The 26,689-nt window shown below is 35.4% G+C and overlaps 1 protein-coding gene across 1 annotated transcript in view; it reads right to left on the bottom strand.

The window, feature by feature from the left end:
• Nucleotides 1–25,604, bottom strand: part of SPMIP7 (sperm microtubule inner protein 7) — a 72,743-nt gene extending 47,139 nt beyond the window's left edge. Inside the window, exons 1-4 of the mRNA XM_069084511.1 lie at nt 25,052–25,604; nt 9,693–9,782; nt 8,277–8,285; nt 2,004–2,076 (exon numbers count right to left, since the gene is read on the bottom strand). Coding sequence (XP_068940612.1) covers nt 2,004–2,076; nt 8,277–8,285; nt 9,693–9,782; nt 25,052–25,604 — 725 coding nt within the window. The remainder of the gene's footprint in view (nt 1–2,003; nt 2,077–8,276; nt 8,286–9,692; nt 9,783–25,051) is intronic.
• Nucleotides 25,605–26,689: the final 1,085 nt, after the last annotated feature.

Below are 26,689 nucleotides of genomic sequence, written 5' to 3'. Positions count from 1 at the left end.
AAGACCAAGACAGGGATGTGTGTATGGGTGATACAATAGAGCTGTGCCCTGGGGTCAGCAAAGGATCCCCTGTATTGTCCTAACTAGTTGTATAACTCCTCTTACTCTCTGTGGGCTGAGAGCACGGGAAATAGCCTCTGCCATAGCTGATTCAGTTGGTCCCAAGGTCTACTTCTAGTTGTCACTAGACTACACTCTGCTCTTATCCCCATGGGACAGACCTTTCCTACTGACTTTCTAAGTTGTCTTGGGTTGGAAAATTGTTTGACTTTGTCCTTTTATGGGTTCTGCTACTCCAGAATTTGTTTTAAGGCATTAGTTAAAATTATTTGGAGAGGAATTCAGGAGAACTGCCTTTTCTCCACCATCTTGGCTCTGCCCTATGAGTAAAGTTTTCAATAAACTTCTCAAAGTTAAAAAAAGTTTTTGAAATTATTTTGACAAAAGCATAAGAAAACCATAAGCACCAGCTTTCTGTAGTGGTTTCTGAAAAGTCAGCTTTTCTCTAAGTGAGCTTAAGAATGTTATCAAGGGGAGGCTAGGTGATGCAGTGAGTAAAGTGACGGCCCTAGAGTCGGGAAGATCCGAGTTTGGTTCCGTAACCTTGGGCAAGTTACTTAACCCCAATTGCCCTCCAAAAGGCAAAAAAAAAAGAATGTTATCAAGTGCATTTTTTAGGGGAAAAAAATGAAAAGCCTGCAATGGTAAAAAAAAAAAAAGCCATGTGACCTTGGGTAAGTCACTTAACCCCAACAGTCCTCCAAAAAAGCAAAAACAAAAACAAAAAAAATACAGTAACATTCCTGTAATGGATGGAAAACCATAAGCAATGTTTAGGAAGAATTCATGGGAACAATACAGTATTGAAATCTTTCTCATTGAAGAATTATCTTCCTAAAATCAGGTCAAGAAATTTTTAATTTGTTTTTTCCTAAGAAGAAAAAATATTAACCTCAGAGAAAAAAAATTATAAACCTACAAATATTAGCTCGTGGAAGGCAGAGGCTATTTAATATTTGTCTATATATTCTCTGTTCCTGTTCCAGTGCCTGGCACATGATAGGCACTGAAATGAATATCAATATTAATTGATTAATAAGAACTCTTTTGCTTGTTTCTTTTGTTGTTTTGTCTTTTTTTCTAAGGCCAATTCTTTCTTGGTATTCCCAGGGCTTGGTACAGGGCCTGGCATGTAGTAAAGTGCTTAATAACTGCTTACTGACTTCACTTGAATCTTTTAAATTGTGTCAAAGAGGAAGCTTTGTTCTGTTAATAGTACTTTCCTTGAGTTCTTTTGAGGCCTTAAAAGCTAGCATGGTCTAGAATCAGAGGACCTGGGCTTGATTTCCAGCTCTCCTATTTGTTACCTCTCTAGGAATAATACCTAGATTGTCTTAGAGATCTGCTGTGAAGGAAAGCAGTCTTTAAACCTTAAAGAGCTATATAAATGTATGTTAGCATGAGCAGCAGCTGACCTTCATGTTGTCCTTAAAAGCATACATGTATGTTACCTCATTTGATCCTTACAACACCCCTAAAGAAGTAGCTACCCTAATTTTATGGGAAGCAGAGGTTCAGGGAGGTTGGGTAACTAGTCTGAAGTTATATAGCGAATAACTCTGTGGTGGAATTGGAACCTGAATTTGAATTTGGTCTTCCTGCCTCCAAATCCAGTTCTCTAGCTACCCCATTCTGCTCCTACATCGACTGCTAAATCCAAAATGAAACAACTTACATATTTCTCAAATATTCAGCTACTGAAATGGAAATAAAGATTTTTGTAGGACCTTATTCTTAGGGAGTGAAGGGGGAACATAGAGGCTGTCAAGTTTAACTCCTTTATTGGATAGATAAGAAAACTGAAAGCCAGAGCTGACTGGTTCTAAATATCTGAGCCAGGATTTGAACCCAGGTATTCCTGGCTCCAAGTTTAGTGTCCTATCTGCTAGACTGTATTTTTAAATTTGGCAAAAATTCTATGACAGGAAAAAAGAATTGCTCACTTTTGTGTACTGGACTTGTAGAATGATTCCTTTACTTTCTGTTCCTCACTTAATGCTGCTGGAACTTTACCTTCTTCACTCTTTGGGAAACAATAAGAGTGACATCAAAATATGTTGGATGTGACTTTCAGATTAATTTACTAACTTTATTAAAGTAGCTAACATCTATATAAGCTTTCAAGTTTGCAAAGGACTTGACATTTCACTTGATCTTCAAAGTGAAGTCTGTGGTGTTATTATTATTCCCGATTTTTGGATAAAGTAACTGAGGATGAGACAAATTAAATGATTTGCCCAAGTGTCTGAGGCAGGATTTGAATTCAGATTTGAAATTTGAACTACTCCAAGTCCAGTAGTCTATCCAGTATGGTACCTAGCTCTCTATATGTGTCTTTCTCATAGGCCAGAAGTATCTGATACATGTTGTTATCGAGATTTTAGGATTGTAGATTCACTCTGGAAGAGTCTCTAGACTACATCTGGTTCAACATCCTCATTCTGGAGATGAGAAAACTGAAACTGAGGAATTTTAAGTGATCTGCTCAAAGCCAAATAAATAGTAAGTAACAGAGTCAGAACTGGCACCCATGCTTCCTGATTCCAAGCACTATTTCCATGCAATATTAATAGCCAGAATTTATATAGCTTTTTAATATCTGTTAAGCACTTTCCAAATACTATCTCATTTTATCTTCAGGACAATAGTAGGAGATAGTATTATTATTATCCCCATTTTCCAGATAAGAAAACTGGGGCAGACAGAAGTTAAGCTATTTGCCCAAGATCACACAGCTAGTAAGTTGCTGAGATAGTACTTAAACTCAGGTCTTCCTGAACTCCAAATGTTAGCATTCTCTCCACTGTACTACCTAGCTGCCTTTACCCCTAGTAGTGATATTTTATCTGTAGTCTCTAAAGCTAATGTGAAAGAGAAAAAAAAGTTTCCAAATAATAATGAAAAAGATAAAAAATAAAACAAAATCAATGTCAAACTATAGTGGATAAAGATATCTGTAATGGAAACAGTCATCAGTTCTATTCAGAATAATAAATATAACCGTTGTTAGCATTTTGAAAAGACATTGGATTTATTTCTTGATAAAATGAAAAACAATTTGTAAAGTGCTTAGCACAGTGCCTGGGATGAAATAGATGCTATCTATATCTTTATTCTTTCCCCTCTTCTTTGTTCTACTCCTCATGACCCTGATGATTAGTTACTTGGGAAGTACCTGATTTCTGGATTAATTCCCTGAGCAAGGTATAGACAATGAGTACCTTTTTCTGAGTAAAATCCCCAAAGCTTCTTAGCCAGAAGGTATTTTATCTCCTACCACAGAGAGGCACATTTTAGCCATGGGCAACAAGATTGTGGGATGCAGAACTTATTTGCAAAAAGTTACCAAATGAGATGGTGGAAGATTATGAATAATTTCATTCCCCTCCCCCCCCACCAAAGAAAAAACAACCCAAAACAACAACAGCAAAAATCAAAAGAAAAACAAAAATCTTGAGTGGTAGAAGAGAAAACAAGATTGCTGAAAGCTTGGTTTGAAACCAAATTAACTCAGATAATTCCAGGAACATTTCTATGCCCCAAGAGCATACATTACTTGAATGAAAATAAACTGATGAAATGGAACAAATCTGTCAACATTTCTATAACAAATTCTTTTCATCATTAGTGATAGTGGGAACAAAACATTTGGACTTTGACACATCAGTCTCTGATGTGATATATAAGTAAATATAAAGGGCACTAAGGATGACAATAAACAAAGCAAAGAGTCGACCATTTCAAGCACACAGAAAAAAAATCCATGCAGGAAATGATATGATTTTTAAATCATGGAGAGGTTAGTTTGTAGAACACCTTGTTGAGGGGTGATGGTAATTTGGAATCACAGATTTGAGAAGACTGAAAAGGAAGAAAGGGGCCAGGCTATGAAAAAAAGCCTTTAAGAACTCAAACCAAGAGCTTATATTTTCATTTAAAACTACACTAAGACTTTTGGAACACCCTACATGTCTTGGAAAAGAAAACTTTATCGGGGAAATTTGCTACAAAAAATTAGTTGTTTCCCTTTGAATCTTAGCTTTGTTGAATTTGTTTATGCAAAAACTAAAATTTCTTGCAATCAAAATTAACAATCTTATTTTCTAAAATTTTCCTGTCTCTTGTTTGGTCTTGAACTTTTTTTAATCCACAATTCTGATAATTTCTTCCATGTTTCTTTAATTTGTTTATGATATGATATTTTATATTTAGTCAATGTTTCCATTTGGACACTAGTTTAGTATAAGGCATGAAGTGGTCTAAATTTAACTCCTTTTGTAGTATAGTTTGAAATCTGGGACTGCTAGACTCCTTAATTCTTCCTTGTTCCTTGTTCTCTTGAGATTCTTGACCTTTTTTTAATCTCCATATACATTTTATTATTTTTTTATTTCTATGAAATAATCCTTTGGTAGTTTCATTGGTATGGCATCAAATAAGTTATTTTATGTAATATTGTCTTTTTATTGTATTGAGTCATCCTACCCATGAGAAGTGAATATTTTTCCAATTACTTAGTTCTCTGTTTATTTCTATAAATAGCTGTTGTTGTTTGTCCTTTGTTCTTGAAGAGGACCGTGACACCAAGGAGGTGATGCCATGACTGGCAAGTAAATTGGATTTAAGTGAGGGAGGGCTGTGCAAAGTCACCAGCCTTACTCTCTCCTCCAGAGCCATCTGGGTCCAGTGGCAAGATATAGATCAGGATCTATAAACAGTAGTTTGTGTCTAGATGGATATAGTTCTTAGATGTATATTGGTAGGTAGACTCCTAAGTATTTTATATATTCTCTAGTTCTTTTAAATGATATTTTTCTACCTTTCCTGCTGAGTTTTTTTTAGTACTACGTAAGAATGCTGATGATTTGTGTAGATTTATATTCTGCAAGACTGACCAAGTTATTAAGCGTTTCAAAAAATTTTTAATTGGCTCTTTATGTGTCTCTAAATATACCATCATATAATTGGCAAAAGTGATCATTTTGTTCCTTCTTTATATATACTTATCTCCTTAATTTTTTTATTTCCATATCTAGCATTTTTAGTACAGTGTCACATTGAAATGGTGACAATAGCCATTGTTGTTTAATTCCTGATTTTTTGGGAAAGAATTTTAGTTTATTCTCAATCAATTGATCAATAAACAAGCCAAGAGATATTTTATAAATTGTTGTATGATTGTTCACAGGAGATATTGTTTTATAGTTTTCTTTTCCTCTTTTAAGTATTCCTGGTTTATGTACCACAGCCATATTTTTGTCATAATATGAATTTGGGAAGATTCCTTCTTTTGCTATTTTGCAAAAAGTTCATGTAATATTGGAAGAATTCATTGATCTTTGAATGTTTGATGAAATTTACTTGTAATTCTATCTGGTTCTTGAGTTTCTTCTTTGAGAGTTCATTTATGGTTTGTTCATTTCTTACTCTGAAATTGGATTTTTAAAGTTTTCAATTTCTTGTTCTACTAATTTCAGTATTTTAATAAATATTCATTCATTTAAATTGTTGGTTGAATTCACAAAATAGTTCATTAAAAGTTTTAATAATACATCCTTTATTTTTTTCTTTATTTATTGCAGATTTTCCTTTTTAATTTTTAATATGGCTAATTTAGTTTTCCTTTTTTCTTTTTAATAAAATTGGCTAATGGTTCATTCATTTAAACCAGCTTCTGGTTCTATTTAGTTATATAATTTCTTTGTCTTAATTTTGTTAATTTTTAATTTTAGGGATGTCCATTTTGGTGCTTAATTTTGCTTTTCTATTATGTCGCATTTTTCAGTTGCATTCTAGTATTTTTAGTTATGTTCTCAATTCACTGATTTTACTTTTTCTTTCCACTGAATGCTGTCCCAGGCAGAATTCATGAATTTAGTTTCTTTGCATAGTCTATTGTGTTATATTTCTATCAGAGAAATTGTGCTAAAATGTTTCCATTGTTGAAGAACACTGCAGTTGGAGTAACTTATTACCCTCTGAGTAGGGGAGCAATGACTGAGCTCCCACTCAGTTCAGGATTAGGGAGAGCTTCAAAGGAACATGACATATCATTTTTAAAAAAAGCCTAAGAATCTGTTTCCAATGATTTTATGGGTTCTAAATTGATTGACTCTACCCCTATATGGGTATAGAGAAGATTGATCCATAAAGCAATGAGTAAATATCCATAGGAAAAATTCCATGATCTAACATTTCAAGAGTAAGAAGTGTATACTTCAATCAATGTGTTCTAGTCATTGGCTAGCTACAATGGAGAACTCCGGCTTCCCTTCTTGTAATGCCCAGAGGTAACTAGGTGGTACAGTGGATGGAGCACCTAGCCTGGAGTCAGGAAGACCTGAGTTCAAATCTGATCTTAGATGCTTTTTAGCTATATTACCCTATGCAAATAATTTAGCCTGTTTGTCTCTGTTTCCTCATCTGTAAAATGGGAATAAGAATAACACATACCTCCCAGGGGCTGTTACAAGGGTAATAATTAATAGTAACCATTATATAAATCTTAGCTATTATTACTGTAACAGTGGCTGGCCTCCAAAGAAATAAAGAATGAGTGTGCTAAGGAACATGTGGCCCCACATTTCACTTAAATTGTTAAATTTGTTGGCATATAATTGGGCAATGTAACTCCTGATAACTGTTTTGAATTCATCTTCATTAATGATATATTAACACTTTCCATATTTTATACTAGTGAATTGGTTTTCTTCTCTCCTTTTTTATCATATTAACCAAGGATTTATATATTTTATTGTTTTCTTCATAAAACCAACTTCTACTTTTATTTATTCATTCAATATTTTTCTTACACTCAATTTTATTAATCTCACCTTTACTTTTTAGGATTTCCAATTTGGTGTTTAATTGCAGATTTCTAATTTGTTCTTTTTCTAGTTTTTCTAATTACATACCCAGTTTATTGTTCTGTTCTTTCTCTATTTAATTGATGTAAGTATTTAAAGATATAAGTTATCCTCTGATTACTGTTTTGTTTTGATATGTTGTTTCACTATTATCATTTTCTTTAGTAAAATTATTTATTATTTCTGTGACTTTTTCTTTAACCTGCTCATTCTTTAACATTAGTTTATTTAGTCACCAATTAATTTTTAATTTATGTCTCCATGGCCCCTTATTAAATGTAAATTTTATTGCAGTATGATCTGGAAAAGGATGCATTTAATATTTGTGCTTTTCTGAATTTAATCATAATGTTTTCATGGCTTAATATATTGTTAATTTTTTAATGTACCATGTACATGTACTGAGAAAAAGGTGTATTCCTGTCTATTCCCATTTATTCCCATTCTAGTCCCTCTTCAGAGAGCTATCATAATTTAGATTATCTAAGATTCTATTCATCTCCTTTACTTAATTCTTTTTTTTTTTGTTAGATTCATCTAGTTCTGAGAAGGGAAAGTTGAAGTTCCCCACTATTATAGTTTTGCTATCTATTTCACATTGTAATTCATTTAGATTTTCCTTTAAAAATTTCAATAATATAGCATATGGTACATATAGGTTTAGTATTGGTATTACCTCATTATCTATGGTACCTTTTATCATAATGCAGTTTCTCTGTTTATATCTTTTAATCTATTTTACCTGTAACCTTTTCTGAAATCATAATTGCTACTACTGCTTTTTTTTGCATCAGCTGAATCATAATAAATTCTACTGCTGCCCTTTATTTTTACTCTATATGTATTTCTCATTTTTAAACGTGTTTCTTGTAAACAATTTATTACTGGATTCTGGCTTTTAATCTATTCTGCTATCCCATTTTATGGGTGAGTTCATCACATTCATGTTCAAAGCTATAATTACTAGTTGTACATTTTCCTCCATCCTATTTTTCATCATTTTTTATCCTTCTCTATCTCTTTTTTACCCTATCCCTCCTCAAACCTCTAAATAACTTCTAATCACTGCCTTCTTAGTCCACACACCTAAGAATTCCTCCCTTATCCCCTTCCCTTACCCTCCTATTACTTAATCTACCCACCCTTCTAAAAATCTCTCCCTTATCCTATCCCTTCACCCTCCTATTTCAAGGTAAGTTAAGGTTTTTATACTCTTCTAGATATGTTATTCCCTCTTTAGCATATGTATATATTATTCCCTTTTTAACATATGTATATATTATTTCCTCTTTAATCCAGTTCTGAGGAGAATAAGGTTCTAACTCTATCAACCTCCACCCCCTCCACCACCTCCTGCTGCTACTCCATTCACACCTCATTTGTATGAGATTAACTGTTCCATTTTTTACTTCTCCCTATTTCTATTTTACTCTCTTGTTCTAAAACTTCAGGACAATTTTCCTTAATTTCTTGAAGTATGTTGTCTAGATTTGTGATCATAACTTTCAGGTAGTTCAACAATTCTTATATTGTCTTCCCTTGGTCTCTTTTTCAAGTCAGTTGTTTTTCTAATGAGATGTTTGACATTCTCTTCTACTTTTTATTTTTAAAATTTTGTTTTATTATTTCTTGATCTTTTATGAAATCTTTATCTTCCTCTTTCCCAAATCTAACTTTATGGTTTTTTTCTGCAAATTTTTGGATCTCTTTTTCTAATGGTTGATTTTCTTTTCATAATTTTCTTGAGTTTCTCACATTACTCTAATTTTTTCCCTCAACTTCTTCAACCTCTCTTATTTGATTTTTAAAATACTTTTAAAGCTGTTCTAAAAACTTTTTGTGGGCTTATGACCATTTTGCTTTTATCTTTGAAATAAAAGTAGCTGTTTTAACTTCACTATTTTCATCTGAGTTTGAACCCAGATCTCCATCATATCTCCATTATCAGAGCAGCTATTTATGGTCAGGTTCTTTCTCTTTTGCTAACTCATGTTTTTTAGTGGCTAATTTCTTGTCTGTGAACTTTGTGTAAGAGTTAGGCTCTAGTCCCAAGTTGTGAAGGATAATGTCTCAGGTTTCAGGCTTTTTTGTGCTGATGTTTTCTGAGTGGTATTTAGGCAATTTTAAAGAGTTATTTTGCCCAATTAAAAACCTTGTTATGAAACCAGTAGACAAACAAGTATCTTTGGATACCTCAAAGGAGAAGGGAAGTCATTGGACCATTGTGCATACTGCAATCTGGCAAAGAATCATTTTGTTATTAATAATGTCTTTGTTAATTGTTGTCAGTGTGTTTCCAAAGAAGAGACTGCTGGGTTCAAATTCTTGTACTGGGAAATTCTAGCTTCAAGTCACTTGACCTCTCAATGCCTCTAAAAACTAAGGCCATGAGTTATAGATTCTTCAAAGGAGGGAATTATATATACCATGAGTTCTCCATACTGGCAAAATCCCAGGACAAGATCACTCCTCCCCTCAAAATAAGGTTCTTCCCTAATGTAGGATTTAGAATTTTTATACTATGTTCTTATTTTTGCCCCTGATTCACTGTCATTCTAGAGGAAAGTATCTAAAATTGGATAATTAAAATACTTTAACCTATAGAAAGGAAGGTTCCTATCTATTTTCTTTGATTAGGAATGAGCTCAAATGGTTAGTAAATTAACAAAAATAAATATTTTTTTCTTATAATATAGTGTTGATATTCAAGTCCACAGAATACAAAACAAATAAACCATAAAACAAATAGGATATGTCTTACTTTACATTTTGCATCATCAAATGAAAACCTTAATGTGCTTAAACTGCCTTGCATTTTAGATATATCAGGAATAACTTTCATTGGGCTTGTCCAACCTGAAAAAGAAAAAATATTGGGTTTTGAGCTAAGAAACTAATAAGGGTATCTTCTTTCTCATTGACCAGACACTTTTCCTGTTTGAAAAAATAAATATTAGGTTAACTAATTTTTCAGTGGTTGATATTACTTGTCTCAAATCATAAACAAAATGGAAACTAAGTATGAACAAGTAGAATATATGCAGAAAACTATTTAGTGGTTTACTGCTTATATTGTTTGTTATTATGAAGAAAAGAATGCTAATTTGATTAGAAAAGGACTATGTGGAGGGCTATAGGTTGCATGTTCTAGGTGCTAGGGTTGATCCTAATACTTAAAATCATTTTTCAAAGGACAGGGAGAGGAGAGACCAAAAGCACATTTTCCAGAAGTGACTGTATTTTGAGAGTACTGGAAAATGGTATGGAAAGATTTTCCAGGATACTGAAGGACTAATAGTTTGTTTAGAGACCTAAGAGACAGGACAGTAAGGAAAAAATTTTAGTGACCATCGGCAAGCACCATATTGTTCATCCTGTATAAAAATGATCACCAATTATCTCCCCCTGGCTCATTTACTTGGAATAGGTTCAATCTTAGGATTTCATGCTAAAATCTCTCTTTTGGCTTGTACCCTCATCCTAGGTTTCCCCTATGAAACATCAGAATTTGATATATTTTGACCACCCAAGGGTACTGCAAAAATATCATAATTTGGCTTCCATCTAGGTCTCCATAACACAAAGGGAAAAGAATTCTTAGTTTCCATGTAAGCACTAAGATTAATAATACATTAAATACAGGGCCTTCAATCTGACAAATATATGCTTAAAACAATAAACAATCAAAATAACTCCCCTCTCTTTTCCTGTGAGCTTCTAACTGCCCTATGAATATATGTAGTTTTCTAAGCCCATCATACTACTCTGGAGTTGAGGCCCCCACAAAAGCACCTAGGTTTCTAGAAAGTAAAGCAACCCATTTGCTTAAGTGAGTCCTACTCACTTTCCCCAGTGCCTATATATTTCTCCAGATTTATAATACTTAAGGTTAAGTTCTTCTTGAAAGGGAAAAGAATGAGGGATTGCTACGTAGACAAGTCCTGTTCCTTATACCTGAACCGTCTATGTAACTCACAGTACCTGTTAAAGGCAAGGTCTGAATTTATTCCTCCACAATGAGTTTTTTTCTTTTGTTTGTAAACTCTAGCTCCTGCTTGATCCAGGGGCTTCTTGCTGTTCTGTCTCTGGCTCCATCTGCTGACATTCATGGGGGTAATATAATTCTTCATGCTCTTATAGAGGGGATTCATGACATGGTTTGGGAACTGGACTAGATAACCTCAAAGGCTCCTTCAAACTCAGTAGTCTATGGATGTCTAATATTCACAATAGGCTTGCCTTGCAGTAATGGTAATGGTAATTTGAAGATCTTCCCTCCCCCTTGGCCCCTTGATGGTCTTCAGTGAATTTGAGGATCTTCCATGATTTGAAAATATACTCTGCCCCCTAACAGGCTGAATGGGATCACATGGAGCCTGTGGTGGGAGGTTTTCAGGAATGCTCACACCTTGTTACTTTGTGATTGGGCAGTGGGTCACGAGGGTTGTGATGGTCTCTGACCCTGAAGAAGGCTATGTATACTTCTGAGGTGAGGTTTCGCTTTGGGGCTTACTCATGGAAAGAGTTGTGTGATTTGGCCAGCTGAGACTCTGGGCAGCCGCTGAGACTCTGGGCAGCCGTTGAGCCCTTGGCTTTGAAAACCCAGATGTTGGTGCTTCTCTCTCTGGTAAGTAGCTAAGTATGGATATAATGGTCAGACAGCTGGAAGCCCTGTCTGCTGGTCGGTTTCTCTGTCTGTATTTTTTGTCTGCTTGTATTCTTTGAAGTTCTGGGTGCTAACTTTCCCCCCTGAACTAGGTAAATGAGATATATTTGATTAAAGTAAGATTGTTAACCCCTTTGGAGGTACTTTCCTTTAGAAAAGTGGATCAAAGAACCTGTGCTAGCAGCCATCCTGGTAGGGGGCTTGCTGCTACATTTGCATGGTTACCATATCTTCTTGGGAACTAAGTCCCTAACCTAATAATAATACTTCAATACCCCAGTGGATATGCAACTTCATTATTGCGGTTATTCCTTCTAATCGTACAGATGCAACATGTTCATATCTTATCCTATACCATTCTCATCCATGTGCTTCCAAAAATCCCTCAAAGAGATTCCCCTACCTAATAACAATGATGACGATGAAGATGATGATGGAAGCAAGAAAGCAGCAAGTGGTACAAAGGACAGAGCACTGGACTTGGTATCAGGAAAATTTGTGTTCAAACCCAGCCTCAGATATTTACTAGCTTTGTGACCGTGGGCAAGTCACTTAACCTCTGTCTGCCTCAGTTTCCTCACTTATAAAATGAGGATAATTATAGCATCTTCCTCCCAGAGTTGTTGTCAGGATTAAATGAGACATTTGTAAAGTTCTTCACAAACCTTAAAGTATGATATAAATGCTAGCTATTATTATTAATGAAATGACATTTAGAAAATGCTCTTAGTTTTATAAAGTACTTCCCGTACACAATCTCATTCATCTTCACAACAAATCTGGGAGGCAGGTGCTATAGGTGTTACTATCTTTGTGTCCTGCCCCCTTTTTAGAAATGAAGAAACTCCTCTTTTCCAAGAGTAATTATGTCACCTATGATCTTGATTTTATCACTACCTACTTCTTCTAAGACCTTCAATTTTAATTCAGATCAATGTTTATTCATCACCTCCAGTGCACAAAGCACACCTCCTCTCCACTTTCAACTATTCCCTCTTCATAAACTTGTCTTTTAAAAATTTAAACCAGTTTTTTAAATTTCTCCTTTCCATTAGCTCTTCTCTTTTGCCTTCTAGCAGACACAGGTGAGCCATATGCCATCATTTAAATAAATGAATTGCAAGTTATACCACCTGGGGTCATAATAGTTTTCTTAGGCCTCAGCTTATTTGAGGCTTTAACTTTGCTGATACTTTTTATTCAGGTCCATGTCCCTCTTTTATATTCTTCCTTACAAATGTACACTCATCCATATTTTGTAGATACCCTTTTAAAATAAAAATCATGAGAGAGCTCTCTATATAGTCCCATTATTTTCTTCAGATGCCACCTAGCCTTTTTCTTCATTTGGATAATTATTTTTATATGAAAGAAACTTTAGAGAACTCTGCTAATGAATATTGAATTAGAAGGATTGGTTGATATGTGGGGAAGAAGAGAAACCTGAAAGATGGTATTTGGTAATAGTAAAAGCTATAACAAGACAACTTTTGGGGGGTATTTGTAAGTGGGAATTAGTCCCCATTTATCAGTTAACAAAGTGGCCTAGATAGCAGGTTGGACTATAATCACATTATAGAGCTTCAAAAATGTAATCTAGAATTATTCTCATAGACCCCTTGGCCAAAAAAAAAAAAGTTGCATAAAATAATACCCTGAACAAAGGGTTTTTTGGCAGTCTAATCAAGTAAGTTTGCCAAAGCAAGACCTTTACCCAACCTAAAGAATTTATTCGTTTTGAGTACTGCTTATCTCTTTGAGTTCTGGATGGTATGCCTTCCATAGAAACACGAACCTAAAGGTCCCCAAACTTGTGCTCCTGACATAACCTAATCTACCAAAATGGCACATGTCCATGGAACTTGTTCACTCCTTCCTCCACCATACCTGACATTGAAAAGTTATAAGTACTGTAAAAAAAAAAAAAACACAGCCAAAAGCCACCTTTTGTTGGCTGGCCTCTGCATCTAACTTGATTTTAAATCAAGAAAAGAGGCTGGGTTTGCTTTACCTGTTATACTATTTGTAGTAACAATCTGAGGTTAGCTCTTGGAGGGTGTTCAAAAGCAAATTTCATCATCATCATCAACAAACATTTACTGCCTTGCCTTTCACAAATGGTAGAAGTTTGAGTCAACCCTTTCATTTTTTATGTAATAAATAAGCAAAACCTTTTATTAAAGGAAATTTTCACTTTTGGGAATAGAAGTATGAAGGTAAGCCCAATTTGTGAATTTGCTCTTCTTCTGTGTTCCAGACAAAGAATATTGGGTTTCCAGTTATTATATATATTGCACAAAATCATATGAATTGAATGGATTCACTGTAGGGAAAGGGTGGAGATTTAAAATATATTTACATTATCAACTCTGTCTATTGTGACTAAGAATCCAAAGCATCTTAATATGAATTATTTATGGCATATAAATAGAATTATTGTGTGGGGTATGGGGACCCCAAAAATCCCCTACTCAAAAATTAAAAACCAGAGGTGTCTCCAGGTAAGGACAGGAAGTTTTTATTCAGTTCTTGTGAGAAGAGGGCATTTCTTCCACCAGTGCAAACCAGTGGAATGAGGCATATTACAAAAGACAGAGAAAGGTTCTATACCCTAATGCAGACAATTCCCCTCCCACCACTGTCCCTTATTCCCATTGGCTGGGAGGCAGGCTTATAATTTAGGCTAGAAATTCTTCCCAATGACAAAAAGCAGAGAAGCCCACCACTGTCCCTTATTGGCTGGAAGTCGGATTCACAGTCTTAGCTCAAAAAAGGCCAAGAACAGGGAAACAGGATGTGGTTCATGTCCTTTGGCAAAGGCTAAATCAAGGGAGGGGAAAAAGTGTCAAGCAAGGGTGGGGGAAAGGGAGAAGGATCCTGAGTTGGGTAATTCCTTAGGAAAACAGGACTCAAGTCTGTCCCATCTCGTAAAGGTGTGTCTCTGGTTTTGAGATAGTTTCTCTCTCTTTCCCCAATCTGAGGAGTCTTCATTCACAAAGGGTGTATCCCACTCACTATGAAACTACAGAGATTCATAAAATTTAGGGTGGTTTGAATCCCCAGACAAGTACCAGATTCTAAAATGACTACTACAATTGAAAGACAAAGTACTACTGTAAAAATTATTTCAATTTCTTGTAAAAAGGTCACAAAACATAAATGGAAAAGCAGCTGCTGAAATAGTTAAAACCTCCCTTCTGGAGCAAACTTAAACGTTTCAACTTGATGCACTGGTCACCTAATGGATAAAGAAAATATGGTATTCTGTCTAACAACTTATTAGCTAGATATGTGACTAACAAGTAACCACAAAGAATGAATTTCACAGTCTGATTTTATAGAAAAATAAATTCTATTTCTTACATAGAAGAGTTTTCAAAACTGCAGAAATCATTCTGGCTTCAGGATAGAACATAAGAACTCAGTAATAATAGTAGCAAAAATAACAATACACATAACTGCACTGAGTTAGAACTGGAAGAAACCTTAAACCTCCTCTAGTCAAAACTTCCTTGTTTATAACAGATGAACAAAGTGAGGCCTTGAGAAGTTAAGTAAAGTTTCCCAAGGTCACATAGCTGATTAAGTAGCAAAGTTAGGATTCAAATCCAGGTCAACAGAGGATATGGATGGGGACGGGGTGGAGAACCTTGTTCCTTCACCATGCTATCAACTTAGTCTTGGATACTCAGACACCTTCCCATCTCCCTCAGTTTCCTATTGCCTCCAGTCATAGGGCTGGAGGGTAGAGTACCAACATCCTCCCAAAGCCTTTCTTTTAGAGGGCAGAAATCAGACTTCCAGTTCACTCCACTTTCCATCTGCAGTTCTGTTTGGTTTCAATTCCAAACTGGTGTTTTCCCCCACCTTTGTTTTGCAACTTACTTTTGTGTACTATCTTCCCCTGTTAGAGTATAAACTCCTTGAGGGCAGATACTTTTTCTTTTTCTTATTTGCATCCCTACACAGAGTAGGTGCTTAATAAAAGTTTATTGAATTAAGTTGAAATCTTATTCTTTGGAACTGAACCCAAGCAGAACTGCAAATAGAAAGGGGAGTGAGCTGAGTCTAATTTCTTTCTGCTAAAAAGGAATGTCTGGAGAAAAACTTAGTACTTCAGTCCCTAGCCCTCCAGTCTGAGGGGAGAAGAAGCTATGAAAGGTGGGAGGGCTTGAGTTATCAGTATAATGATGAGATTAGAAGTAATCAGCTTATTCCGAGAGGGGCATTTTGTTATATGGAGTTGAACCCCAAATGGAAATGCTCATGTGAGGCAGGAAGGAGAAAGGCATATTTAGGAAATGCTGAGAAGTCCTGTGTGTTTAGACTAGGGTTTCTTAAATTTTTTCCACTCTAGGCCCTTTTTCATGTTTTGGCAGTGTTCATTATCATTGCATGGCCTGAGAGCATGCTCAGTGCAAAGTGTACATGCTTTGTGTTCAGAAACAAGGCTGCAGTGAAGTTGCAAGATGCAACATTGCCAATTGCTGCTAGAAACACCTCTATTTGTTACACATTTGATTTTTAATACATTTTTATCATTGTGCATTCAGAAACCTTTTATTGTTGCCAAATTTATATGGGGTACTACCCATAGTATAAGAAGCACTGGTTTAGACTACAGAGATATATTAAAAAGTAGCAACAGTAGATAAGGCTAGAAAAGTAGATTAGAGTGAAAACAGAGATGGACTGAACAAAAAACAGAAGCAACAGCATTTAAGTGCTATGTGCCAGGTATTGTGCTAAGCACTGCATTTACAAATCCAAAAAAAGATAATCTCTTACCTCAAGGAAATTATATTTTGAAGGAGTAGCGAACATAGTGGCTACAGAAGACATTTTGGTCTTCGTGACGACACCAATGTAGTTGATTGACATCCTTTTTAGAAGCTATGGTAGTGTTGCTTAGATTACTTATTGTTCCAAGAGTAAGAGATGAAAAAGAAGTATGGGAGGAGCATGCTTCCAGGAAGACGGTTAGAGAAAAGAATGGTCTTGAACCTTGGAGGACTGAGATACAATCTTCATGAGATACAACACTATGTGAGTGCTTACCAAACTGAATAACATGGCCCCAGGGTTCCAAATGGCTTAGCTTCTCCAGGACATGGTCTCTGGAAGTCTGGCTGTGGCCAGAGAGAATAGTGAATCTGAATTTCAATTTTACTTAACAGGTAACAAGAGGCTAGCGATGCATTTTGAGCAGTGAACGGGATATTCAAAGTTATGATTGTATCTTGGATTTCTAGCCAAACCTATGGCACTTTACAACGAGACACTTCTTATTGGTAGAAAGATTGTTTAGGTGAAGCTTCTTGCCTTGATGAGGGACAGAGCTGATTTGAGAACTTTGGGTAGGAGAGACACTCTTCATTTTTCTCTCAGAAAAGATACATGGTTCTAACCTTTGTTCAAAACTGACTCCAGAAACATGGAGAGAGGCAGTGAGACTTTGAAAGCTATAGACATATATACTCAACATATCCTTGATTTCCAGCTTGCTTTCATAGAGACTTTGGGGAGTATCCCCTTGGGTGAAATCAGGTTGTTTTTCAGTTGAGTTCTCCAAAAAATAATGTAAAAGTGGTACTTTCAAGTTTGATCAGCATTACTATCACATTCTTATGTCTAGATAATCAACAGAACAATAAATCAACCCCCCCCCAACTGTAACTTGCCAGGTTCTGAGATATAACTATTCACTCTATAAATTCAATAATTGCATTTCCCAAGCTGGTTTGAACTGCCTTCAACTCAGAAGTCAAATACAGCTTTGAAGTTCCAAACATGGGTGATAGGTGACTTCAACAAAAGTTACTTTTTTTCCTTAGAAATATTTTCTTCCTTATGTCTGTCAAAGGTACCACCATTCTTCTAGTCTCCCATGCTTGTAATCTCAATAATTATCCTTCACTTTTCATTCTTCCTTACTCCACATTTCCAGTCAGTTGCTGAATCTTATTTCTATCCTTACAATATCTTCCATAGCTGACCTTCCACTCACAAAGCTACCACCTTAGTTTATAACCTCATCATCTCTTACCTAGATTATCACAGCAGCCTTCTAATCAATATCCCTATCCCAAATGCATCCCCACACCAATCTACTATGTGTTGTGCCTTGCACTGGGTATACAAACAAAAGTAAAAGGTAATTCCTACTCTCCAGGAACTCATCATCTTAATGGGAGAAGACTACACGTAAGTAGAAGCTGATGAGAGGAGGGTAGGGGAAGAATACCTGGCATGGGAGAATGAAGGACCTGGATCTAGATTGGAAATGATGAGATGAAAGCTGTGGGTCCCCTCTTTAAATGGAGACTATGGGAGCAGCTCTCTATTGTCTATCCTCCACCCTCTTTAATCCATTAATCCTACAGTTCCACTAAGCCCTTTTAAAGCATTTTACACTGAAGTGTTCTTTGCTTCTTGCCAACACTTACAACTTACTGTCTAACCTTTATTTTGGAATCAAACATGAACCTACTTGAGATGTTTACAATCGTATTCTCTCTACTTCATTCTTTTCCTTATGTCAATACACACTCCACATAGCTGCCAAAATGATTTTCTAAAGTATAGGTTTGACCATGTCACCTATCTGCTCAATAAACTCCAGTCTCTTTGAAGATCTCTAGGATCAAATGTAAACCTCTGTGTGGCATTTCAAGTTCTTTACAGACTCATCCTTTTGCTATCTTTTAGTTTTAGGTTTGTTTGTATTTTTTTGACATAATACTCCCCTCCATGCATTCTATGGGGCATCTACACTGGCTTACTTGCTTTTCCTCACACATTACAGTTCAATCTCTTTCCATGGTCTTGTACTGGTTGTTCTCTATGTCTAGAATGCTTTCCTTTCTAACCTTTAACTCTTAGAATCTGTCTTTCTTAAAGAATCAGGCCATTCTTCAGCAGACCTTCCTCTCTATGGATAACTTCTATCTATTCTGTGTTTAATGTGTATGTAACAATTTATGTATATGTTTTCTTCCCAAATAGCATGTAAGGTCCTTGAGAGCATACACTGTTTCTTCTTTTTTTATCCCCATGACTTAGGCAAAATTCCTGACATATAGTAAATGTTTCATCATTGCTTTATTGTTCAGTCATTTTTAGTTGTATCCAACTCTTCATGACCCTAGTTGGGGTCTTTCTTGGTAAAGATGCTATAGTGGTTTGCCATTTCCTTCTCCAGCTCGTTTTACAGATGAGGAAACTGAGGCAAGCAGGGTTGAGTGTCTTGCCCAGGGTGACACAGCAAGTGTCTGAGGCCAGATTTGAACACAGGAAGATGAGTCTTCCTGACTCTGGACCTGACACTCTATCCATTGTGTCACCTAGCTGCCCTCATAAATGCTTATTGATTAGGTCTTCTATTGTACTAAATTGTGTTATATGTTCTTTCCTTTTTATTTAGAACTTTCCAAATTCGTGTCTTATTGCCACAATTAGATAGTAAGCTTCTTGAAAGTTGGACTACATCTTCTTTGTATCTTCCATGTATAGGGTCAATCATGTAATATGTATAGGTATATTCTGTTTCAATTTAATAGATCTATGGACCACACCCCCACTCCTCTAACTGGGTAAAACATTCATGTGAGAGTAATAGCAATGATACTACATAACTAATTATTTTGAATTATTGGTGAGACTAAAGGAAAGACAATGAACTTTTTTGAATCACAGTTTCTATAGGCAGTGTTTACTGAAGGTAAATGAGTTCTCACTTGTCAGTCAATAAACTTAAGTGCCTACTATGTACCACTAATGATCTACCTTTGAATGGTTTGACCTACAAACATTCTAAGAGACAGTTGAATCAGATGATACCTTACAACTATAAAATCCTGACTCTCACAACTGTATTAAATATACATTATTTTTGTGTATTCTTCTTTCCTAATTAGAGATGTTTGCTTACAAGATTAAAAAAAATTCTTTCAAAGATGCTAACCTAGAATTATGTCTTAAGTCCCCTGGTTGGTGATCTATGTCTCTGAAGTCAAAGACAATTGACAGCTAATAAAGCTCTGTATGTAGGTGGCCTGAGTTATGATTTACATAAATTTTAGTGGCTACGTATTCTTTTTTGATAAGTAGAATATGAGTTTACTTAACAGTTAATTAGCTTCAGATCTCTTTCCTCTATTATTGTACATTTTATTTGGCATCTGGCAGCTGCCACTGCTGATACTTAATCTTCCACAAGATCTAATTTCTGATGGTTGTTGGTATCCTCTGGTAAATACACTTTACAGTAATTACATTGCCATCAGCTCTTGCCTTGATGACAGATTTTAATCCATAACAGGATTCCAAAACCTGTTATAATCTTGTTCTACTGACAAGGATTAAACTTCCTTATCCTATTAATTTTAGGATGGGGCAGTTTCTGATTTTGTTAGTGTTATGGTGGGGGTCTGCCCATGCCCAAAACTGTTGTGGTTTAAACACCTGGACACCAAAAACTGTTGGGGTTTCATGATGTGTTGTGGTAGAATCATCTCAAAGAATTCAGTCAGACTACCTGTAATCTAAGTATAGGGATTTATTGAGATTGATGCCTCTCATGAAGTAGGCTAAGTTCCAAGAAGAACCAGCAACTTCAGAGAAAGCAAGATAGACTTTTATAGGGTAAAGATGCAATTATGTAACAGAACTCATGAATACTAAAAAGGCAGGAGAGGTTTGTTAAGGGATTAGGTAACAGAGGAAGGGTCTCACTCACAGGAGAACTGTGCATGCAATTACCCAAAATGCATAAAGAAAAACCCATATATATATATATATATGATATGACATTATAGGGGTCCACATCCTGTTCGGACATCCTGTGCTGCTTTCTGATTGGCTGGCTATTGTGGTCCTGAGACTAGGTAGATGTGGTTGTGCTTGAGTGCATGGATACACCTGTTTCTGTGGGAATGGGTCTGGGGGCAGTGAATAGGTAGAGGCAGTGGCTGGGATCCCATCACATGGATATGCCCGCTGTTTCTGTGAGAACTATGAATTTATGGGCACACCTATTGCTCTAGTGAGCTGTGAGGCATATATGAAGAAATTAGGATACTGGTGGGGAGAGGGGGAGAGGCTAGGTAGGTACAGTGGTCCTGCTGTTCACTGGGGCCTATAATGAAGTTAGGATATTAGGGCTGGGGGAAGCTTTATTAGCATACCATCATTAGTATTTCCAGATTATTCCAAAGTTTAAACCAAAAATTAAACCAATCACTCAGTTAACAGAATAAGGTTAGAAGTTGAAGCTACATAGGAGAAGAATTTAGGAATAAGAGTGAAAAAGCCCACTTAATTATAAAAAATTATTATAAAAATTGAATGATAATGATCACAAACCTGAAAGTGATGGGTAGAAAATTTAGAATGAGGACATTAATTCAATATGAGGAATATATAAAACATCCCAATGATTAGAGCTATCTAAAACTAGAATGGGCTTCTTTTGAAGGGTTGTCAATTCTTTGTCACTGGAGGTTTTCAAGTGAAGGTTGGATGACCACTTATTAGGGATATTATAGACAGAATATACCATTTGGGTATGTTAGAAATAATCATCTTACCAAGAATTCCATCTGTCCATGAATGAATTTGGGGGAAAAAAAAGATTTTCATTTCACATTCAGACGACTTGACCTTTTACCCCTCATGAAAAGGCTCAAGCACCCTTTAAGATAGCTACAAAAGCCCTTTTTATACTCCTCCTGATTTGAATTTCCCACTTTGTTCTCCATTGGCTAGATGTAACCTCCTGAACCTCCCACTTCATGTTCTCCTCCCTGATAGGTTCCCCCTCTAACAGCTCCTTAAGCATGAGTATAAGCTTCTGACCTTTTACCTGATCAGAAGCCTGGTTCTGCTCTCTGATTAGAACCAGTCACCACTGACTCACACTCTGCTATCACTCAAAGCTGGTAGGAGCTTTAATCCTTTGGGAACAGAATTTCTTCGTTTTCCCACAGGTAGAAGTTGGATAAACGACCTTAGGAATCCTTTCCAGCAATGTAGTTCTGTGCAAACACTATATGTGTGTTGCTTTTTATTGCCATTCTGAAAGCAAAGTGCAACATCAATTCCGTTCTACTTCTGTTTTTCAAAAGGGTAATAATAGGCAATACAGGAGCATTGCTTATTCTGAAGGCTTAAAACATACGTATCAGAAGGTTAAAAACAAGTTCCATTTAGAATCCCCTCTAAGTTCTTATTCCAATGATTTATCATGATCTTCAAATATCCCTTGTGTTCTTGTAGGCTATACCAGGGGAGTGTAAGATTTGAAATATTATACCAAATTAGAAAGGCTTTGAATATAGACCCAGTGACAGACTGCAGAATTGTGATCCAAGGACCAGTCTTGCTAAAGTTGGAAAGAATTTCTCATAAAGTTGTTGATCAGTCAGTCAAAAAACATATGTTAAGTGCCTTCTGTGTGCCAGGCACTGGACTAAGCACTGGACATAGGACTAAACGTAAAAGACAGTCCTTGCGCTCAAGGAACTCACAGTCTAATAGAGGAAAGGATATGCAAATAACTATGTTCAAATAAACCATATAGAATAAACTGGAAATAACCAGCAGAGAGAAGGCACTAGAATTAAGGTTGGCTACAGGGTGGTGAATTTTTTTTTTTTTTTTACCATAGGAACTCCTAACAACCTACTACTAAGTTATAGTAGTAGTTTTGCTATTGCTGTCAATGGAGATCACTCTGATAAAATTATGAATTCATGAATATCAAAATGTATAAAGTATAATTCTATAAAAATCCTATGCAGATATCATTGTAGATTAGAAATAACCCTGGATTCCCAAAAAGATTCCTATGGAGTTGAAGGTCTGGAAGGTTCTATTAAGTTGGAAAGATTTTAAGCATGGCCCTTGCAACCCTTCCTACTCTCTCTGAAAAGAAAAAATGAAAACAAAATAAAATCCTTGTAACAAATAAGTATAATCAAGCAAAATAAATTTCTATAATAGACATGTCCAAAAAATGTCTCATTCTGTATATTAATCCATCATCTTTCTGTTAGTAGGGTGGGGGCATTCTTTACTATTAATCATCTCTAAACATGGTTGATGATTGAATTTATTTGAATTTTTAAGTCTTTCAAAACTATTAATTTTTATGTTGATATTAAATTGTTATCCTGGCTGTGCTAACTGTCCCTCTGCACCAGTTCATAAAAGTCTAACTAAGTTTCTCTAGAACTGTCTCTTCCAAGATTTCTTACAATACAAAGGTATTTCATTACATTCATATGGACTATAATACATATTAATTGGGATTCTTAGATTTGTTGCTTTACTAGTTTTCTTTTTTTAGTAGCATATCCAATTTATTCTTTCCCTTTTCTTGAAGAGAATGTTTAGAGACATAAAATTTTCCCTAAGGACTATTTTAGATGAATTTTTTAAAATTTGGCATGTTGCCTCATTGTCATTATTTTTAATGAAATTATCATTTCTTTGATTTTTTTCTTTGATCATAAATTCTTTAGGACTATGTTATTTAGTCTCTAGTTAATTGTTAGTATTTTCTTCAATGGCTCTTTATTTAATATAATTTTTTTTGCTTTTATTTTTTTGGGGGGAAGGCAGGGAAATTGGGGATTTAGTGACTTGCCCAAGGTCACACAGCTAGTAAGTGTTAAGTGTCTGAGACCAGATTTGAACTCAGATCCTCCTGACTCCAGGGCTGGTGCTCTATTCACTGCACCACCTAGCTGCCCCTTTAATATAATTTTTATTGTATTATAGTCAAGAGGTTTTTAACTGATGTTCTACATTTATTTGAGATATGCACTAATATATAGTTTTTGTAAAAATTTTATTTACAGTCAAAATATGTGTGTTCCTTTTTATTACCATTTAATAATTGCCAGATATTTATCATATGTAATTTTTTAAAATTCTGTTTAAGTCCTCAATTTTATTATTATTTTTTGTTAGATTTCTCTGGCTGTAAATGGGTTGCAATAAAATCCCCCCACTATAACAGTTTTACTCTCAATTTATTCCTACAACTCATTTAGCTTTTCCTTTAAGTAATTACATGCTATAACATTTGGCATATCTTTCTTAAGAATTTAAATTAATTCATTGCTTATGCTTCAGTTTTGAACATGTTCAGTTTAATTTTGTTTTGCTGTTTCCTGATGTCTTATGCAATCAATAGCTTCCAATTGCCCAATTCTAATTTTTAAGGAATTATTTTATTCAGTGAGCTTTTGTATGTCCTTTTCCATTTGGCCAATTGTACTTTTTAAGTTTTTTTCCCCAGTGAATATTTGTAAATCTTTTTTCCATTTAGCCAATTCTGCTTCTTAAAAAATTCTCTTTGGGCGGCTAGGTGGCACAGTGAATAGAGCACTGGCCCTGGAGGATCTGAGTTCAAATCTGGCCTCAGACACTTAACACTTACTAGCCGTATGACCTTGGGCAAGTCACTTAACCCCAATTTCCCTACCTTCCTCCCTCCAAAAAACAAAAAAAATTTTTTGAGTGAATTTTGATACATTTTTTCCATTTAGGTAATTCTGCTTTTTAAGGTGTTATTTTTTTAGTGGCTTTTTTTTTTTTTGCATTTGTAAAGCCAAGCACAAGCAGCTCTCCAAAGGACTGCTGCTGTGAATAGCTTTAACGTTTTGATCACATAGTATAATGAACTATATTTATTTTTATTCAGCAATAAAATAAAGCAAAACATTCACATAAATCAAAGTTCAACATTCACAGCAATATAACATAACAATTTACTACTAAAGTAGACACACAGTTTTAAATAAAAGATATCATCCTGGATACAAAGTACAAAGGTCTCCCAGCCTAGGCCACATTGTCTTAATCTTGTCAGTCAGAAAGTCTTCTTTCTTCTTGAATGGAGACTAGCTTCCAATCATCCTTAAGGGGTACAAAGAACAAAGTTCTCCCACCCTAGGTCAGAGCATATCATGATCTTGTCAGGCAGCACTAAGCACCCAAGGAAAGGTCCTTTCATCTTGGCTCTAGGCTGACTCCCAAATTCCATGGTTCCCCTTCCATGCTCCCAGTTCCTGTTTGAATTCACCTGTCACCTGGACCTACAAATAGGCAGCTCCCAGTTCTTGTTCCAGTTTGAAGCTCACAGTGACCAGTCCACCTCAAGCCCTTTGAAGTCTCTTTGCTGATAAGTATAATCTAGATGATCTCATATAATACTCTTTGATACTGATCACATAATAATTAGAACACATTTTATGTAATAAAATATTAGCTATTTTATCATTGATTTTATATAGCCCAGAATGCAATATTTTGTCTTAAGATCCATATTTTACTGCCACCAGCTGCTTAATTTTTTTAATAGTACACTCATACATTACTCACACATACATATAAATAATCCTTTCCCTCATTCTGGAACTAAAAAAAAATAAAACTATGTATTTTTATTTACCTCCAAGTCTTGCTCTGATGGAAGCATCAGATACTTTCCTGGAATTCCACCTTGGGTCCTCATTTAGTTCTTCTAATAGTGTTGTCCGCTTCTTAATTTCTGCCTTCAATCCATGGTCTGTTAAAGGGACTCGTTGTTGAGGCTTCACATCACAGTAACTTGCTAGGTTTGGGATAGTTTTGCCAACTCCAGGGAGCAAATCAGCATCGCCTCCAGGACTCATAAACCCTGAACAAGGATCACCCAATGGTACATCATCTCGATGTGGAAATAAAGCATAATCTTTCCCAGGAGGTGGGGGATAAGGACGATATAAGTGATAGTCTGGCTGGACAGGAGAAGGAAAAGGGTGAAATTTCAGGAAAGCAGGACTGCCTTTCTCTTCAAAACTGCCATATAAATGTCTATCCTCATTTCCTCTCACAAAGGGCATGTTCATTCTTTTCAGTAGACGACAGTAGTGGGGGTAATCCATTTTCTTCAATGGCACTTTTACTGCATTGATGGGATGCTTAGGGATAGTGATCTGTTCAAATCTATGATCTGATATCATTTTGGCTTTTTAAAAGTTTTAATGTATACAATTTAAAATAAAGACTTCATAAACGCTTTTCCAATAAATGGAAATTAGGGTTTGTGTAGGATAAAAATTTGTCCACACTTCTAACCTGCAGGGTAGTTTAAATTGCTTTAAAAAGGGGGAAAAATGATTTGCCCTCCTATCCCTGTCTCCAAAAGACAGTCATGTAGTAGAAGAACTTGGCTGCAGAAAGAATGATGAGTTACTTTGTTGCTTGGCAACAGTAAAACATTGACATGTATTGAATATGGAATTTTATACATCATAATATAATTCCTAGGAAAAACAAACAATTAGCCTTTGTTTATAATACTGCTGTGTTAGCATCTTTACCAGAACCCATGAAGATGTTTTCCCTTCTAAAAAAATTGAGTTTAATTATAACTAACTATAACTTATTAACTAATATTACTTGAGAAATATAAATCAAAATCTAATTGTCAGACTAAATATAAGTAAAAATATTCTAAGTATCTACTTGACATAGTGGTAGAGTCCTGGATAAGGAGTCAAAAAGATCCGAATATCTTGTCTCAGATATATACTAATTGTGTGAGCCTGGGCAAATAACTTAACCTATCTGCCTCAGTTTCCCCATCTGTAAAATGCAGGAAATAATATAATTTTTCTAGGTTTTGGAGAGGATAAAATGAGATGCTTTGTTAAAGTGTTTTGCAAATCTTAAAACGATATATTAAATGCTAGCTATCCTGCAATTATTTTCTGTACCTGCATGAAACAAATATTTGACACACTCTCAATAGAAGAATTGAGATGAGTTTATTTTCTTACTTATCCTAAATGACACTTAATCCCCTGAGTACTAATGAAGATATTCTTGCTGGACTTGGCTCTGAGGTCTTATAGTACTGAGCTAAAAAGGAGAATGAAAGTTTGTCGTATTCGGGGAAAAAACAGATTAAGAGATAACAAAAAGCTTAAATTGTCAATATTCCTCTCAAAAATAATACAGAAACATCAAAAAATGAAATGGGTACAAATGTGCAAGAGGATTTTTGGAGAGATGTTCAGATAAATGATCAAGTGAGATTATCAAT

This window comes from Petaurus breviceps, unplaced genomic scaffold (genome assembly GCF_028583685.1).
Source record: "Petaurus breviceps papuanus isolate PSGF00001 unplaced genomic scaffold, PetGlider_PUasm1.0 174, whole genome shotgun sequence".
Classification (NCBI taxonomy): domain Eukaryota; kingdom Metazoa; phylum Chordata; class Mammalia; order Diprotodontia; family Petauridae; genus Petaurus; species Petaurus breviceps.
The sequence above is the reverse complement of the archived record's forward strand: the minus strand, read 5'-3'. Positions and strand labels throughout refer to the sequence as shown.